The sequence below is a fragment of the Taeniopygia guttata genome, chromosome 9 (assembly GCF_048771995.1).
Source record: "Taeniopygia guttata chromosome 9, bTaeGut7.mat, whole genome shotgun sequence".
In the NCBI taxonomy this organism is placed as follows: domain Eukaryota; kingdom Metazoa; phylum Chordata; class Aves; order Passeriformes; family Estrildidae; genus Taeniopygia; species Taeniopygia guttata.
This window is the reverse complement of record NC_133034.1, coordinates 18,766,745-18,783,676: the sequence shown is the minus strand read 5'-3', so window position 1 is coordinate 18,783,676 and position 16,932 is coordinate 18,766,745. Positions and strand designations below refer to the sequence as shown.

Genomic DNA, 16,932 nt, shown 5'->3' with positions numbered 1-16,932 from the left:
AGATGTTTTTTAAATAATTCATGCAGTAGAAGGTATCACCGTAGCCAACCGAATACGATAAATAATGCAGTAATATATAGCTATATATATATAAAACGCATGAATATTTTTATAGGTATGCATATATAGAGAGAAAGTACGATAGCTTTAATGGAGTAAGTGCCTGTGCCTCCCTCGGGGGGACGGGAACGCGGAGCGGGGCTGTTTCCCGGCTCCCTCCCGTCCCTCCCGGGGTCGCGGGGTGCGCCGGGCTCGGGGGGCTCTGTCGCCGCTGCCTTTGGCCACTTGTTGCCCCCGGAGGGGCCGAGCTGGGGCTGGCGGGGCCGGCGGAGCGGCGAGCGGGCCGCGGGCACTGCCGCGGCCTCCCGGCTGCCACAGGCGGGTAATGCCCTTCTCTCTTTTCTCTCTGTTCCCTTTCCCGACCGTGCCTCCTTCCGCCGGGCAGGCAGGAGGGGAGCCGGCTCCCCGCGGCCGGGAACCCGAGCGCGCCCGGCCCGGCCGCTCCCTTTGTCCGCCTCTTCCCAAACTTTCCTCTCCTGCCTCCTGGGCCGCGCAGGAGGAGGTGAGAGGTGGGGCGGGCGTAGGGTTGGCCGGGCAGAGGTAAGAAACAAAAAAAAAACCAGAACAAACAAACAAAAACAGTCGAATGCCAGAGACTTTCACGTTTTATCACAGCTCTTTCTTGAATCCTATTTCTTAAATTGCCAGCGCGGTGTAGCCCCGTTTCGGACACTCTCTGCAGCCGGTCACAGCCCCAAAGAGAAGCGGTGGCGCTCGCCATGTAGAAGGAGAGATCCGCCGTCCGTGCCAGGTAGAGTTTTACTTTGTACGGTCGTACCCGCAGTTGCCGAGGACGCGGCTCCGCTCCGCGCTGGCGGCCCCGGCCGGAGCCAGGCCCGGGCAGGGCAGGGCAGGGGGCGATGGGCAGCGCAGCTCGGCATCCCTGCGGCTGTTTGCTGCTGCTAACGCGGCTGTCCTTCGGGGAAACGCGCGAGAGGCAGATGTAAATAATAATAATAATAATAATAATAATAATAATAATAATAATAATAATAATAAAGAAAAATGTACGGATTTTGGGATTTGAAGTACTGTGATTGGAAACTGGTCGTCTGTTCTGCTAATGGCATGTGGTACGTGGCAAGGAAAGCATGTGATGTTTGGCCTAGGCAAGGCACAGAGTGGGCACTCCGGCACGGGGCAAGCGTTGCTGAGCTTTTCTCTCCAGTATTTCTTGTCAGCCACTGGATTTCGCTTTAGGTCGGGGGTGGGAAGAAAGCTGGGTAAAATGCACACACGCGATCACACACACACACAATACACACACACATACACACACACACACACAATTACCTGGCTGGTTGTGGCTTTTATTTGGTATTGCTATTTCCTAGGCTCAGTTCTGGCCTCCATCCTTGAAGCCTGGTGTCCAGATGAAAAGTAACATTGCCAGACTGGGAGACGTGGTGATTTGCTCCCTGCCTGGTTTTGTAGTTTAGCTTCCTTTGTCCCTTTTATTTCTACATCGTCGCGGTGCTTGGGCCGGACAATAATTTTTGCAGATTCTCAACCTTTTCTGTGTCTTTTACGCTAATGCAACGAGTAAAACATTCTTTTTCAGAGCTGTGAGCGTTTGCAATGCATTTGGGGATTATTCACGTGGTAACGAGCCCACATCCCCGCTCCCGCTTGCCTCGCTGAGAAAAGAGAACCAGGAATAAAAGCCCAATCGATATCACGATTCCATTTTTAAAAGCGAATCTTAGCCAATTAACAGCAATAAAACCTGGCCCCTTTTTGAAGTGCTAACTAAAATATTCGAGGGGGGTATTTGGAAATGTTGGTCCTTTTACAATTCGCATAGAGAAGGCGAGCTAATACCCCTAAACAAAAGGCACTAAGCCACATATTCAGGCTTAGTGAATTCAGCAACTTTTTATAAGGGCAATTTGTTTAAGCTTAGATTTCGGAGTACGATTTGAAATATATGTGGTTGAAACCTGATATCACTTGGACAGATTCCTTACATCCATCCATCCATCCATCCATCCATCCATCCATCCATCCATCCATCCATCCATCCATCCATCCATCTATCCATCCATCCATCCATCCATCCATCCATCCATCCATCCATCCATTTATCCGTTTAGGGAGGATAACCCAAAGCATTTTACATGTACAGCTGAACAGTTTTATTTTTAAAGTGCTACTTGGAGGAACGCCATTGTCCACTGCTCATTTTAAATTCAACACATTCAATAGCGCCATTTACACCTAAGCCATTATCCTGGTCTTTCGTTTATGGCAGCTGAAATGTGTAGCAGAGCTCGTGGGTATGTTTTTATTTTGGTTATTGAAGACCTTTGGGGCTCTCCGTGGTTTCTCTCTCGTGAATTGTTGTGTATTTTATAGCCAGAGTGATGCTCGGCCCAAGAGTGCCAGTGTAATGTTTCCCTAACCTTCTACAGAGCCGAAGTGAACCCAAGGATAAGATTATAGTTTCCCCTGTGATTTTTTTACGGCTTTTTAAGTACTGGGGTGTTAAAATATTTTGCGGAACTGGAGAGGTAGATTAGCAGGGTTTCTTGCCAAAGCTGGGAAGCTGGTATTACAGACTGTCCCAGGGGGAAATCGCTCACATTAACCACTAAATGAATATTTGACAAGGGCTCATTCGGGGGTATTATTACTACAAACGGGTCCCTACTGGACTTTCCAAGGGTCAAAGAGCAATGGTTCAATTAATTATTTAGACTGTTAGTAGATTTGGTTGTAATAGCTGTAGTTATTTCTGCAAGCGACAGCTTCTTGCGGTGGGGGATCTGGGGAGAGGCTCTGCCTCGCAGCGCCGGCTCCAGCCCGTGGCTCTCTCTTGCCGACAGACATTTCTTAGCCGAAACCACGTTTTGATTCCTTGAGATGCCCACTGGTGCCGGGTGGGACATCAGGGGTGACAGTGATCCTCACAGCAGAGTGTTTTCTCTCGATATTCATTCCTCCTCTTCCCCAACGGGCAGCAGAGCTGGATATCTGCCTCCGAATAGGAGGTAGATAGCCCAGCAATTTAAGTAGTATATAATGTAAGTCCCACTGAAAGAAAGAGGCCCATTACTGATAGGTGTGATTAGATACACTTCAGTCATTTAAATCCTGATCTAACTCAAATACTAAAATGTAAAACCTGCTTCGGTGGTTGTAAGATTTCCGAGGATATATGCAAAATGCTGACATTCTGATGGCAGAAGAGCTTCGTCTTTGCTTTTTTAAACGCCAGTCAGCCTCGCCTGACACTGTCGTTTCAACATTTTTCTTGGTGAGGAGGGGAAAGAGAAGGGAGGATTATTTTGTTTAATTTCTACAACAAACATGTCCGTAGTAGTAGATACCAAAAAAAAAAAAAAAAAAAAAAAAAAAAAGGCAAAAAACCCCAAAATAACGTTGGGAGTGTGCGATTAGGTGACAATAATGTATGTTGAATGAATAAGAGATAAGCTGCAAGGGGGGAGAGGGAAGCAGTAATTACAAACCCAATTCATTCAGCTTTTCAGGACTTTTGTTGTGGGAGCTCCATTGACGGGCTTCGAGCTGCCAGTTTTCTCACATTAAAAAGAACTGATCAGCGCCTCAGGGGGACAAGCAACACCGCTTAACTGCATAGTGATGGGGTCCTCATTTAGAGCCATTACAACAAGAAAATTAAACAGAGCCTTTGTGTGCACCAGGTTTACTTTTCAATTGCTGACAGTTTATAGCTAACTGCTCAGAGATTTAAGTTTGATTGCGGTTTGATCGCCTGCTAGTTAGCACCGCCGCTATTTTAGTTTTGGTAATTAAAACCAGTTTTTCTGACGATGGCACGGGGAATTGCGAGAGTTTGGTACAATTTTGCTTTTGAGGAATCAATTCACTTGGCGAGGACGTACAGCGCTACAGTGAGTGTGGGGGCTGGTTCGCTTGGAAAGGAAAGGAGCCCGGGGTGGAAATTCCCGGAGCTGCGTTTGGCCGCACCGGAGCGGAGGGCGAGCTCCGTCCTGCGGGCCGGCCCTGCCCGGGCCCCGCCGCCGCTCCGGCAGCTGCGGGCTGGAGGAGCGGCCAGGAGGAACAAAGCGAAACCCCGAAGCTCCCAGGATGGTTTTGGAGCTTTGCTTTGGAGTTCGCTGAGGGTTTGCTGCGGCTGAGCCGTGCGTGGGAGTGCGTGTGTGAGTGTGCCTGTGTGTGACCGTGTGTGCCTGTGTGTGCCTGTGTGTGACCGTGTGTGACCGTGTGTGACCGTGTGTGACTGTGTGTGCGTGTTTTTGTATCCGTGTGCGCCTGTGCGTACAGGGGGAGGGGGCGCGCCGAAACAAGCTGCAATTTCCCATTACAATTTAGCAATGCTGGAGGGGAGCGCGGACGGCCCTTCCCGGGCAGTGTGGTGCGGGTTGGGGCCCGGCTGTCCCGCAGGAGAAGCCCGGGCCGCTGCAGCCCTGCCGGCAGGAACGGGGGGAATCCCGTGGGCGGGGGGTCCTCGCTGCGAGCGCCCGCGGGGAACGGAGCGGGGCCGGGCCGGAGAAGTTTCTGCAGGAGTTTGGCTCATCCGCTGGCGCAGCGTGCTGCCTCGCAGCACCTCTGCCATGTGGGCGAGAGCTTGTACAGAGTGGCTTTATCTTTTGAGATTTTTTTTGTTTTGGTGTTTATTTTTTTTTAATTTGTCCCTTTTGTATTTAATTCTTTTAGGATTTCTCTGTGTTTTGTTTGTGTTTTGCGCCCGTCCCTACCCGTTCCCCCGACTCCCTGATGAAAGCGCCTCTCCCTCCCTCCTTCCCTCCGAATGTGTTTCAGACTCAAATCACCGAGCGGTTATTCCAAGGCAGTTGCCTTCTCCAGAGGGGCGAGGTGGCAGCTCGGGAGGGTCCCCGAGGGGCACCCTGCGGCACAGGGAATTGTCAGGCCGCTGCCGCGGGGCCCGGCCGGGCTGCATGGGGCCAAAGCGGCGATGCCGCCGGTTCCTACAAGCTCTCGGGGCCGGGGGAGAGCGCTCAGCCCCGGGGCACGGAGCTGGGCTGTGTCCTGGCGTCTCCCCACGGCGCGTCCCCCGTCCCGAGCCCCGCGGCGGGCGCAGCGCTGCTCCGGGCCCGGGCCGGGATGTGCCCCCGCTCCCGCACGGAGCCGCTGCCCCAGGGAACGGGGGGGAGGCCCGGCCTCCCGCGGGCCCCCCGCCCCGGGTCCTCGGTGACCCCATCATCTCCGCAGCGTTAGGGCTGATGACGTAATGTGGGCCCTTTTTTTTTTTTTCCCCCAGAAAATCGTGATTAACGGCAGGGGATGGGGAGGGGCAGAGGGGGGAATCCCACCGGGTGCTGGAAAGACACGGGGCTCTGCAGAGGCTTTCCCGCGGGAAGGCTCCGCAGGGGTGTCTTGGCACACCAGCTCACACTCACTCCCGCACACCCACAACTCACACGCGTTCCAGGCTGAGAGCTTGATCCTGCAAACCCGCCTCCCATCCTGCGGGAAGCTCCCAGCGCTGGGGCGGCCGGTCCAGGCGAGCCGACCTTACTCGGGCGAGTCGGGACGCCCAGGCCCGGAGGCGGCTCGGTCAGAACCGAGTCCCGCAGCGCTCCGCAGGGCGGCCGGGCCGGGCTCCGGGAGCGGGGCTGGGGCTCATCCCCAGCTGCCCCCGCCTGCCGGGCTCCGGGAGCGGGGCTGGGGCTCATCCCCAGCTGCCCCCGCCTGCCGGGCTCCGCTGCCACGGGAGAAGCTCTCCAACGTGTCCTTCTGGCATCGCTGGGAATGATGGTTCCTTTAAGCTCTTACAAATTGCAGAAGTTGAGGAAGACAGAGAAATAATTAATGTATTAAAACAAGCAGCGAATTCCTCAGGAGGCACCTTATCAACTCCAGCCACACTGGCTTCATCCCTCCTCGTATGCTAATACCCCGTGACGTCATTGGCGCCAGATTGAATGTGAATCAGTTATGAAATTATTAGTTTTAGCTTAAAAAGCAATCTGGCTCTCCCGTGAGTGGGCTTTGCCTTGCTGCGGGTTCTCGCTCCGTGTCCTCCCCATGTTATGCACACACAGTAGCTGCGACTTTCCTGTCGCAATGAATCAATATTTCCAAAGCACACATCCTAACAGGGGGTGATGTAAAGAAACCCATAGATTAACTGGGTCCCGTTTCTGAGTCGGCTGTGTCTTCCTTATCGATACACACTTTACACCCGAAACCAGACAGTCGGATTTCCTCCTACTTTTCAGGTAGGCAAGAGCTCCTTGTGATTTATTTCTGTTAAGATCCCACAGAGGGGGTGTTATTCTTTGCCAGCGTCTGCAAGAAAAAAAAAAAATACCCAGGAGTTTGCTTTTGCTTTTGATTGTGATGGAGGAAAATGGGCCAGAAAAGGGGGAAATGCAGAAATTGTTTGTTTGGTTGGTTGTTTGTTTCAAATAGAAATATTTTTATCTAGCATTTTCAAAAGGAGAGCATCCCAGCTGTGGAGGGCCAAGGGATCTGAGCGGGGAACAATGGGAATTAACACCATTTCAATCGCTGAGGCCACTCTAATTAGATGTCTGGGTCCGGCGAGATCAAATACCTGAAGCTAAACCCCTCGGCTCGGTTTCTTTCGCTTGCAAATGCTTCTGAAAAACGGTTCTTCGAGAAACCAAGCTACTCCCAAATTCCCCGGAGTCCCTTTCGAGAAGTTTGGCCGATAACAACTTTCTCTATGGGTTGGGGGGGCCGGCGCGTCCCCTCCCCGCAGTGGCCGCCGGTCCCGCCGGTGACACCCCCGCACCCCCCGAGCTGCTGCAGGACACTTGGGGCTCTGCTCCCATGAATTCTGAATAAACTCTCCTGGGGAGCCCCGGCATGGGCCCATCTCCGCTCCCGGGGCTGCGGAGCCCCGCTGTGGAACTGCCCCGGCCGTGGCAGGGGAGCGGCTCCGGCCCCGGCTCCCCTTCCAGCAGCCCCCTAAGCCGGGAAGGAAAGAAGAAAAAGGAAAGAAGGAAAGAAGGAAGGAAGGACAGAGAAAGAAAGAGAGAGAAAAAGAAAAAGAAAGAAAGAAAGAAAGAAAGAAAGAAAGAAAGAAAGAAAGAAAGAAAGAAAGAAAGAAAGAAAGAAAGAAAGAAAGAAAGAAAGAAAGAAAGAAAGAAAGAAAGAAAGAAAGAAAGAAAGAAAGAAAGAAAGAAAGAAAGAAAGAAAAGTTGTAACTGGCTGAGAAGTGAGTTTTCCGACTAATGAAATCCAAAATGAGCGGCGAATATAAAGTATTGTAAGATTTCTTCCCTGCACCCCAGGCACTGATTGGCAATACTTTTTTTTTTTTTTTTTTTTTTTTTTTTGTGCGTTGGTTTGAAAAGCAGGAAGAAATGTAATGAATTGAGTGCTGTCAGAGATGTCTTCTCTGTTGATGTGGTGAATGGCAGTAGCTCCCTGATCCAGTGCAGGTGCAGTAGAGCTGGGGAATAAAAGAGGGGGGCTCTCTGTTCAGTGGAAAAAGCACATTCCCTACAATAGACCACACACTGCCAGCCAGCACGGCATCAGCTCACACTCTCAGACTTTTTTTCGCCTCTTTCTACAGTCCTGAGCTCACAAAATGGCTATACATTAGCACTAGTTAGGGTTTGCTTTTAATGAACAGTTGTGACTCCTTTTGACGAACATTTAAATCTGCTGTGCTCTCTCTGAAGACAGGTCTGTTTTGATCACAGGTTTTAAAAAATGGCCCGTTTCCTAACAAGGCGGCTTATTCAGGGCCATCAGTTGCATTTGATTGCAAAAAAAAAAAAAAAAAAAAAAGCTCTCGATTAATAAAACGCATTTCCCAAGTGCTTCTAACGGGAAAGTTTTTTGCTGTTTTTTTTTTTTTTTTTAATATATAATTAAGTGTTGTGAGGAGGAGAGACACTGTTTTTAAATGGATGAGATGGTCTAATCCTATACATGAACGCATTTTAATCCTGTTTAGAGATAACCTGTCTCCTTTTTGGCTTAATATATTATCCTTATACATGGATACAAACTTTGCACTCTTATTAATTCAGTCCAGATTGTTTTAGTGGCTTATTTCCATAATATTTTTTTATCTTTTTTTTTTTTTTTTTTTTTTTTTTTTTTTTTACCCTCTCGACGATCTGCTCAGAGTAAGCTAGGTTACACTTGGTTACACAAGTTTTATTCGAAATTATTTCCAGGGCGAGGGCTCACTCCTCAGCCAAGAGGACTGATTGATTCTGTCCCTCTCCGCCTCGATTTGATGTGCCTCGTCCTATCGCGGCCAAGCCAATGAGCCGGGATTTTCATGGCATCCCGGAGCAGCCCTTGCTGATTTCTCTTGCATCTAACCTGCAAGAAGTAGATTAAGCTCTTTTGGATATACTTGCTGATGCATTGCGCTGAGGAAAATTGCTCGGCGTTTGCTTATAGAAACTCACGTTACTGTGAATGTTCTTTTTTTCCCCTAATCGTGGTAACAAATAGCATCAGCTCCTGGAACAGTTTGGCAAAGCCATTCTTGCCTGAGTAGTGCTAAACGGGAGAAGCTGACAGCCACCCGGTTATTACCTGAGCTCGGAGGAGCCCCCACCCCCAGCCGATCACAAATGGTGTTGGCAATAAATGACTTTAAAGCAGCAGTCAGGTGCCGCTCGCAGCACGTTTGCAGGGGGCAGATCCTGTCATCCCGCGCACAAACAATGGTCCTTGCCTGCATAGGAGACAAGAGATCGATGCTGCTGTATCATATCATCACATCACATCGTACCACATCGCATCGATAATCCTGCATGAAAAACGTCTCGTTTACACTTTGTTCGGGACGTTTCCACCGCGCCGGAGCATCATCACCTGACAGCGCCTTATTTAGTGCCAACAAGTTGTATCTCCCCAGCCCCAGCCTTGGCCCCGCGGCAGCTCCAAAGCGAAGGCAGCAGAGTTTGGCCGGGGGTGGCGGTCCCTGCCCCAGCCCCGCGCCCCGGACAGCCTTTGTGTCCTCCTGCTGCACACACCCATGGCTAATCCTCCTCCTACCGCTTACACCCCGCACCCAAGGGGCAACTCCAACCTATTTAGATCGCCTTGGTTGGTTGCACAAATTTAAGTGGCAAATGAGTTATAAACCTAATAACTGCTTTAATAAAAATAATTATTTGATTGTGGCAGAGGAAATTTGCTGGAGTGCAGGGATGCGGTTGGGTTTGCATTTTGGTGGTGGTGAGGTTCCTCTTTGCTTGAAACTCAGACGCCTCTAGGAAACGTTACTCTGAAGAAAAAAAAAAATCCCAAACTCAAAACAAAATGAAAAACAAAGAAAAGCACCCCAAAATCAAAATCCTAAGAGACATTACATTTTAAAAAATCGTCCTGGTTCTCGGAGAATCGTGGAACATTTCCCGTGATATTCGAAAGAAGAATTAATTTGTAAACAGAAAAATCAGTATGATATTTGGGTGGCTTTGAATTAATTGAGAACAGTCAACACAGAGGACCATTAATCACAAACGCTGGTACCTCTTTCGCTTTTTCCCCCGTTAAGGATGAAGTTTCTGCGCCTCTTTCAAGTGTATTTATGCTTCTGGTTTTACAAGAAAAAGTGAGGATGCAACAAGACCAGTCGCGTTGTCCTCTCTATACTTTTAACGCTAGCATATTGTTTGATTACTAATTCGAGTTAATATGATCTTTATGGCAACATAACAGTGGATAATTGGCCCTTTTTCTGAACAACAATGTAAATCACAATCGCTTTATTATTTAATAACGTCAAACGCTTCGTTGGATTGGCCCCGACAGAGAAGACCTTTTCTTTCTAGGCAGTGTTGTTGAGAAAGAACAATGCAGATCTAATTGTGGAGATTTCAGAAGTTGGCTCCTGTAAATGAACAGCTTAGATATGGAAGTTCCAGCAGATGTCTGCACTTTTCCCTGTGACAAACCTTGTAACCCCCCTTCCTCCCCCTCTGCCCCGTCCTCCCCCCTCCCCGACTTATTGAAGATTTTTTGTTCTCACATCCTAGCAACAACCTAAATCTTCCAGTCGCGAATACACCCCTTTCCCCTCGTTGCTATCCAGCCTCAGATGGCCGCTTTAAGCGTACACACCGAATTAGCGCTCGGCCCAAGGCGCGCTCGCCCCTCGCTCGCCCCGGGCCCCCCATCAGCTGCGGCCTGGGGGGTGTCGGGCCTGGGGGCAGCCGGGGGGCTCGGGGCTCTCGGCACTGCGCTCCGCCACCTTCTCGCCAGCCCTGTGGGCGCACCGGGATTTGTTTTGCAGCAGTTCAGAGGCGGCCGCGAGTTGCGCTCGCCGTTATGTGCAGGAGACGTGTCGGGTGCGGGACGGGCCCCGGGCGGCGCCCCGCGATGTGCCCCCCTCTGTCCTGGGTGCTCCTGCCTCGGCCCCGCTGGCCCGAAGGCTGCCCCTCCAGCCTGGCAGCAGCAGAGCCTTTCCCGGCGGCGGGGCCAGCGCTCCCAGGCAGAAGTGGAGCGATTTCTGGCGGAGGGGGGCGCACCCCAGCGCGCATCCGCTCTCCCGGCCCGGCCCGGCACTGCGCGGCTTCTCCCTGGCGCTGGAGGCGCCCTGCCCGCCACGGGCCGCTCGGGCCGGGGGTCCCGCTCCCCTCCTCCCCGCCGCCCCTCCGAGGACAATTCCAGGAGAGGAGCTGACCTGGCAAACTTTAGCGGTGGGCTGGGCCCCCGCCCCATCCCGGCCCCAGCAGTGCGCGCTTTGCTGCCCAGAGAGCCCCGCCACGGGCGTGGGGTACGCGGCAGGCCCGTGGGTGCCAACCCTCCGCGCAGCCCATCGCTGCCAGGGCTGTCAGGAGATGAGACAGGTACCCCGAACTCGAGATGCTGGCCCTCGCCTTAGTGCGCGGGCTTTAATTAGTTGATTTTTGGCAAACCACCTAAATCCTCTTGTGGTGCCAGCGCGGCAAAGCCCCTTTCTGCTCCCTCCCGGTGCGCTCCCCCAGCTGCCCGCGGCAGGGCACGGCGGGTTCCCGGGGCTGCCTCGGGGGTGCCCGGGGCATCCCGCCCGCTCAGCCGGGCCCCCAGCGGGGCACCAGACACCGGGGCACCGCCGCCTCGCACCTGCGACGGGCGCGGGTTTTGTTCTTGTTCGTTTGTGAGGACCCACTCGAGGGAAGTACTCAAAACACAGACCTGATCACTAAAATTACCCGAAAAAGAAATCCAAGTTGATTGTATCGCCCTGTCTACAGCCGTGGGAAGCGGCTGATGAATCCCTGTTGACCTTTGAGCTTTTTCGCCTCGAGTGGGTAGAAAAATCTTGATTTTTTTTTTTTTTTTCCCCTTCCTAGCTTTCCCGGCTTGTTTGTTTGTCTTACAACTTTACTTTTCCCCGCTGACATCACCTGGCGGGGGGAGCACCGAGCCCACTGAATGCTGCCCGTGGGAGTGCGGGAGCAGAGGGGGCGCAGCAGGGAGCGGGATTCGCCAGGGCTCTCCTTGCCCCGCGGCGTGCCAAGGGTTAACTGTGCCCGCTGCGGGGCTCTGCGCGGCCAGGGATGGAACTTCCCCCAATGCCTTCAAGAGGAGAGCGAGTCCCGCAGCGCCGGTTCCAGCGGGCCGGGCCGGGCCGGAGCGGGCCGGGGGCGGCCGCCACTCCCCCGCAAGGAGCTCATTTCCATGTCTGCGCTCCCGCAACTGTGAGAAAATCCGCCCGGACCATCCCGCGTGCCGATGCTGCCTGGGCTGCCCCGGTCGCCTTGGTGACAGAGCCTGGGGGGAACCACATCAATAAAATAAAGCGAAACTTTTCCCGGAGCCGGCGCATGGCGGGGAGAGGGGGATAACCCCACGTCCACGCGTGTCGTTCCTGGGGCCGGACCGCCTGAACACCCGCCTGGAGCCGTGCGCGGGGTGGGGGCAGGGAGGGGCTGGTGCAAAAGTGCCCAGGGACAGTCCGGGAGGGGGAAGGGAGCGCTGAACAGCCCCACACTTATCAATAACAAGATGTATAAATATCAAAGTGAAGAAGCCCGAGTAAGTCTTTCTAGAAGCGCGGACGAAGCTTAAGCAGCTTTCTTTAATGGTGATTTGTAGCTCTGTAAGGGGCACGGATAGCAAATACCCTGCAGGTGCATGTTGTAACACTGCCATCCGGACTTTAATGTAGATTACTCTCCAACTCGTTTGATCGGTCCTTTGAAACCCTTTACAATTGCCTGTGACGAACCGCCAGTCTCAGGTTTTTTTTCTTTGAATAATGCCTTAAGGGTAAGTCCTCGGGGCTTTTAAAGATCTCCAGCACATTAAAAAAAAAAAAAAAAAAGAAAAAAAAAAAAAGGAAACACGTTAGGTTTTTACTTTAGAGCGTGGGTCCATGTCTCTCAACTTGGGGCTGTTAGCAGGCATCTTTTAAATCATTATTCATCTAATAACCATCAACTTTGTAAGGGAGATACGAGCATCTTCTAAAGACCTCCAAACATTTCTGTGGCATTTGGGAACACACTGGTTAAAATTTAGGAGGCACACAGCCCATCCCTCCTGCTGAAGCCCTGGAGCTGGTGGGTCTCCGGTGTTTATGGACTCTCAGCTGGATAAATCTGTGCTGAAGGCCTTTTCCCTGGACATCGAGAACCTCCCGGAGTGGGTTTGGAGAGTAAACCCGAAGAGTGATGCAGGAGAGAATCCCAGCCGGGGGGGCTCCCTGATCTCCCCTACGGACATCCCGCATCCCGACCCTGCTCTGGGACCCTCTCCCCTGCTGTGTTGGTGCTTTCCAGCAAAGAGTGAGCAGTTTTTGAGGGGGTTAAAAAAAAAAAAAAAAAAAAAAAGACTCGAAGACACAATAAATCCCTCAGATGTTTCCACTCTCACAGCAAATAACGTTTAACCTTTAATATTTATTCGTTGCTATTAATTCAAAAAAATAATTACTGAACTTTTGGCCCTTCAACTTCCACAAGCGGCGCTTTGTTTCCCTAAAATAAACTTGGGAGAAGCGATCCCTCCGTATCAAACTAGGGGTTTGAATTAAAGGCCCATTTGGGACACTTGAGACTACAAAGGGTTACACATAAATAAATGCCACATTTGCCTATTGCAAAAGTTTTCCCTGTCCTTTCTCAGTCACAACAGGGGAGGAAAAAGCCGTCGTTTATTATCTAGTGCTGGGCAGGAGCAGCCCCTCTAGAATGTGCTCTTAGATTTGGCCGGCAGAAGAGGGACTCTTCCCCCCCCCCCACCTCCCCAACAGCAGCTCCTTTTGTTCTCCAGATCTCTTTCCCAATTTCAAGCTTCACTTGCAGATCCTAAGTTTGTTTGTTAATGACGCTATTACCATCTGGCTCGTCCTACTTTCCAAAAGATATAAATCTCCCCAGTTTCATTGCCTACATTATCATCTAAGTGCCACCATAGCTGGAAGAAAAATATGCTTTCAAGGTTGCGAATTCTCTTGCACGGAGCGAGTTCCCCGGGCGCGGGGCTGCCGCCCGCCCCGCCGGGCTGCGGCCGCTCGGGAGGGATGCGGCCAAATGGATTTCACCTTGCAGCGATGCTGGGAGAGGGAGAGACCGCAGCATTTCAGTTTTCCACCAGAAACTTAAGTGAATCTTGCCCCCATCCCCCGCCCCCCATCCCTCTCGGCCCCTTTTGTGGCTGTTTAATGCATCTGGCTACTTTGAACCGTTATCTTCCGCGGGGAGAGGGACGCGCGCCCGCCCGGCGGGGCGAGGGCAGGATGGGTCCTGCTCCTGTTTGCCCTCACCCAGCGTGAACCCCCGTCTCTCCGACAGAACTACATATTCCATACGTGTGAATAAACCTTTCCCACAGGAGTTGTACAGTAAAGGAAAGAAAACTTCGGTCTCCTCTTAGTGCAAAGCGGCTGCAGATTTGTGTGCGTTTAAGCATAAAGGGACGGGGGGAGGGCGAGAAGGGGTGGGGGAGGGAGTTGGGTCGGTTTGTGTATGGGCTCCACAATGACTCTATTTATTCGCTGCAACCAGCCTGGGCAGATTGAATAGGCGAGAGAGAGACACTCAGCCTTCCCAACGCGTGGGCTTTGTGGGATCCAGTCCCCACTAGCAGATTTCGACTGCTAATTTCCCATTCTCAGGGGTCTCCTGCGAGGAGACACGGCCGTGCCCATCAACTGCGGTTCCCCCAAACACTGTCCGTGTTTCTAGTCCTTAACCTGTCCGCGTGCAAGTTTAGCATCAGGAGAAGTTTGATCATTTAGTGTTTCTTTGCTGGATCTCCGGCAGTGTTTCTGGGGATTAAAAAAAAAAAAAAAAAAAAAAAAAGCCAAATATTCTATTTGACGATATGTGTATACACACACACACGCTCACCACGCACACAATTGTCAAGTGAGGGAAAAGATACTCCTTTAATATTGGAAAGAAACCCAGGGATTTTTTTCCCCGAGTGGTCTGATTGTTATAAATAATTACGGATGAAAAGAAAACTCACTTATTATGCACTTCTAATACTGTGACTGCACAAGAGAGAAAGGGGGCCAAACCAGTGATTAATTAATATCGTACTGGCGTAGCTATTTTCTCGCGAAAGGCCTTTCCCCCCTCGCTGCTACTGAGTTATCATTCCAGCTCGAGTCATGTGTAGCTAGGAAGGGATCTTGTTTATAAATTTATATGACGACCTTTTCTTTGTGTGTGCTCTAAAGTTGATATGGACAAATTGCAGAGGTATACAATTTAAGTAGATGCACTTTTAATCACCGATCATTAAAATGGTTATGTTAAATATACTCAATTACATGCATGACTTCACCCTAACAGTACTTTCTATTCTCCCAGCTGCTCACGTATTCCTTAACTATAGCCAGCAGAAGAAACTCGATTATGCTGAATCCATACATTTCTATGGATTTCATCAGCCTAATTAATGCTTCAGTGTGGTCCATGTGTCTGAATGGTCCCTTTGCTATTACTTGGGTAAGGAGGCAGTGCTGGAATGCAGAGGGTCTTTCTTTCAAAGATACCCATGGGGGTCACTCTAGGACTCTAATGGCAAAGGTAGCAAGTGTTAAATAGCAGAAACATGCAGAGAAAGGGAAGGCAGGGATGTAAAAGGGACATTGATACTGTAGGTATGCCCAACAGGTCAGTGATGATAATTAAAACGCTTGAAGAAGAAAAGGTAAATGGAAAGCTTCCACAATTCGCAGCATGCCTGGTTAAAAGCAAACGAACCAGCGCAAAGAAACGTGCCTGACGAGGGGAAAAAAAAAAAAAAAAAAAAAGTTGACAGCAGATTTTTAGACTAAATAACTACTAGGGCAGCCTCTTCTGTGAGCACTGCGTTTGAATGCCCCGTCCCTTCTCTAATTTTCTCGTTGTGGAAATGCGACGTGTCAGGGAGAGGATGCCCGGCCGGGCAGAGCGGCGCTCCCACGCTGCCGGTCCTGGCACCAGCGGGGCTTCCTGCAGTCCCCTGTCACTGCAGATGCACGGGCCGCTGGGGGAAGGAAGGAGCTCTCCCCCTCCTCTCCAAGCTTTCTTCCGAAACCAAGAAGCGATTAAAATGAAGGGGATGTTGCAGCCTTAGGGGAAACAGCCAATGGCGGCTTTTATAGCACATCTTCCCATCTTAGCATTTAGCGGGATATAAAAGGCACGCGTCCTGCTATTCCAGCAACATTTTAATCGACGAGAAACGCATCGAGATTTTTTTTTTTTTTCCTCCCACCTGTTGTAGTAGAAGACCATCTGATCACACATTTCTCTGGCTGCTGGGAGACGTGAGAGAAAATCAGAATTCTTTCTTGTCACCCACTGCTCTGCCAAAAAGGTGGTGTTGGAGACCGCAGCTCTTCCCTGTTTCTCTACCAAACAATCGACAGCTCAATTGTCCTAACTTCGAGTCGGTGCCTCTCTTCAGCCTTCATCCTTCAAGTGGAGAGAGAAAGCAGGGAAGATTTCAGATCTATAACCAAATTATAACCTAGGAACTTTATGCTTGTCATGCTAATTTAATGACTTTTATAGTAAGTGTAGACTTTCTGTCTTTTGAAATTAGCTCTTCAAAACGCTTTGTGTAATGACAGGCACTAGACATAAGAGACAAATGCACAAGCAATAGTGGGATAATAATCTGGCAAACACTGCACCATTTAATATTAAAATGGAGAACAAAGTGCGTTAAATTTCAGCGTAGAGGTGCATCATTGTCTGATGCCACTGGTGCACACCTGGGCTCCAGAGTGACCCGAGAAGGGAGTGCCCTCCAACAGCCGCCGTGCCTGGGTTCACCTGGAAAACGAGCAAGATGTGCAGTGCAAAATAGTCCTTCACCTAATGCCTTCTTGTCCCTTCCCTCTCTGGAGGTGTTCACACGTGTCTGTGTGCTGTAAACATCCTGCTTTCCACAGGCTGGTTCTGCTGGGCCCGGCCTCCTGCTCGCTTCCCAGCGGGGGCGTGCGGGAGGGTGACCGCGCTGTGCCCGCACTGCAGAGCTCGGAACGTACACATCCCTCCCTCCCTAAGAGCCTTTCTGTGCTCACATGCTATGAGTGGTCCAGAAATCTGTCCGAGAGATGGTCTTGATAACAAAGGGAGGAGTAAACCCAAAGCTATAGGTGTATTACAATCTGGGCGACTCACTCATTGCCTGTAATTGTAAATAAGGTAAGTTCACACGACGATCGAGTAACGAGGGAACAAGAGCCCCATTTTAATCAGGTGGTTATCTCTCCTTGGTGGAGATCAGAGCTCCATTGCTCCTGGCCTTCTCATTGTGCCCCCCTGCTGGAAATGACAGCTCCTTCAGAAATAACCAACTTGGTCCCTGGATGGGATTTCAGCTCTTTTGCACTACACATGTACCAATTGTCATTTTACAGCTATAGCGAAACCCCTAAATTATATAAGTGTATCAACTCGGCCTCATTAAATCCCCCCCTTTTGGATAGCCTCAAGGTTGGAGAGCATATTACTGTAAGCCAGAGAAGAC

The 16,932-nt window shown here is 50.8% G+C and overlaps 1 protein-coding gene across 10 annotated transcripts in view; it reads left to right on the top strand.

The window, feature by feature from the left end:
* The window catches only part of LOC115496429 (uncharacterized), a 266,317-nt gene that overhangs the window by 231,896 nt on the left and 17,489 nt on the right, over nt 1–16,932 (top strand). For 5 of the 10 annotated variants that reach the window (XR_012057463.1, XR_012057467.1, XR_012057470.1 and 2 more), the window contains one exon: nt 709–6,245. The exons of 4 other annotated variants lie outside the window; for them this stretch is intronic. Coding sequence is in view for 1 of the 6 variants with exons in the window: in XM_072933606.1 (XP_072789707.1) it covers nt 709–811 (103 nt within the window). In the remaining 5 variants the exon portion in view is untranslated. The remainder of the gene's footprint in view (nt 1–708; nt 6,246–16,932) is intronic. One more of the 10 variants, XM_072933606.1, reaches the window with a different exon arrangement.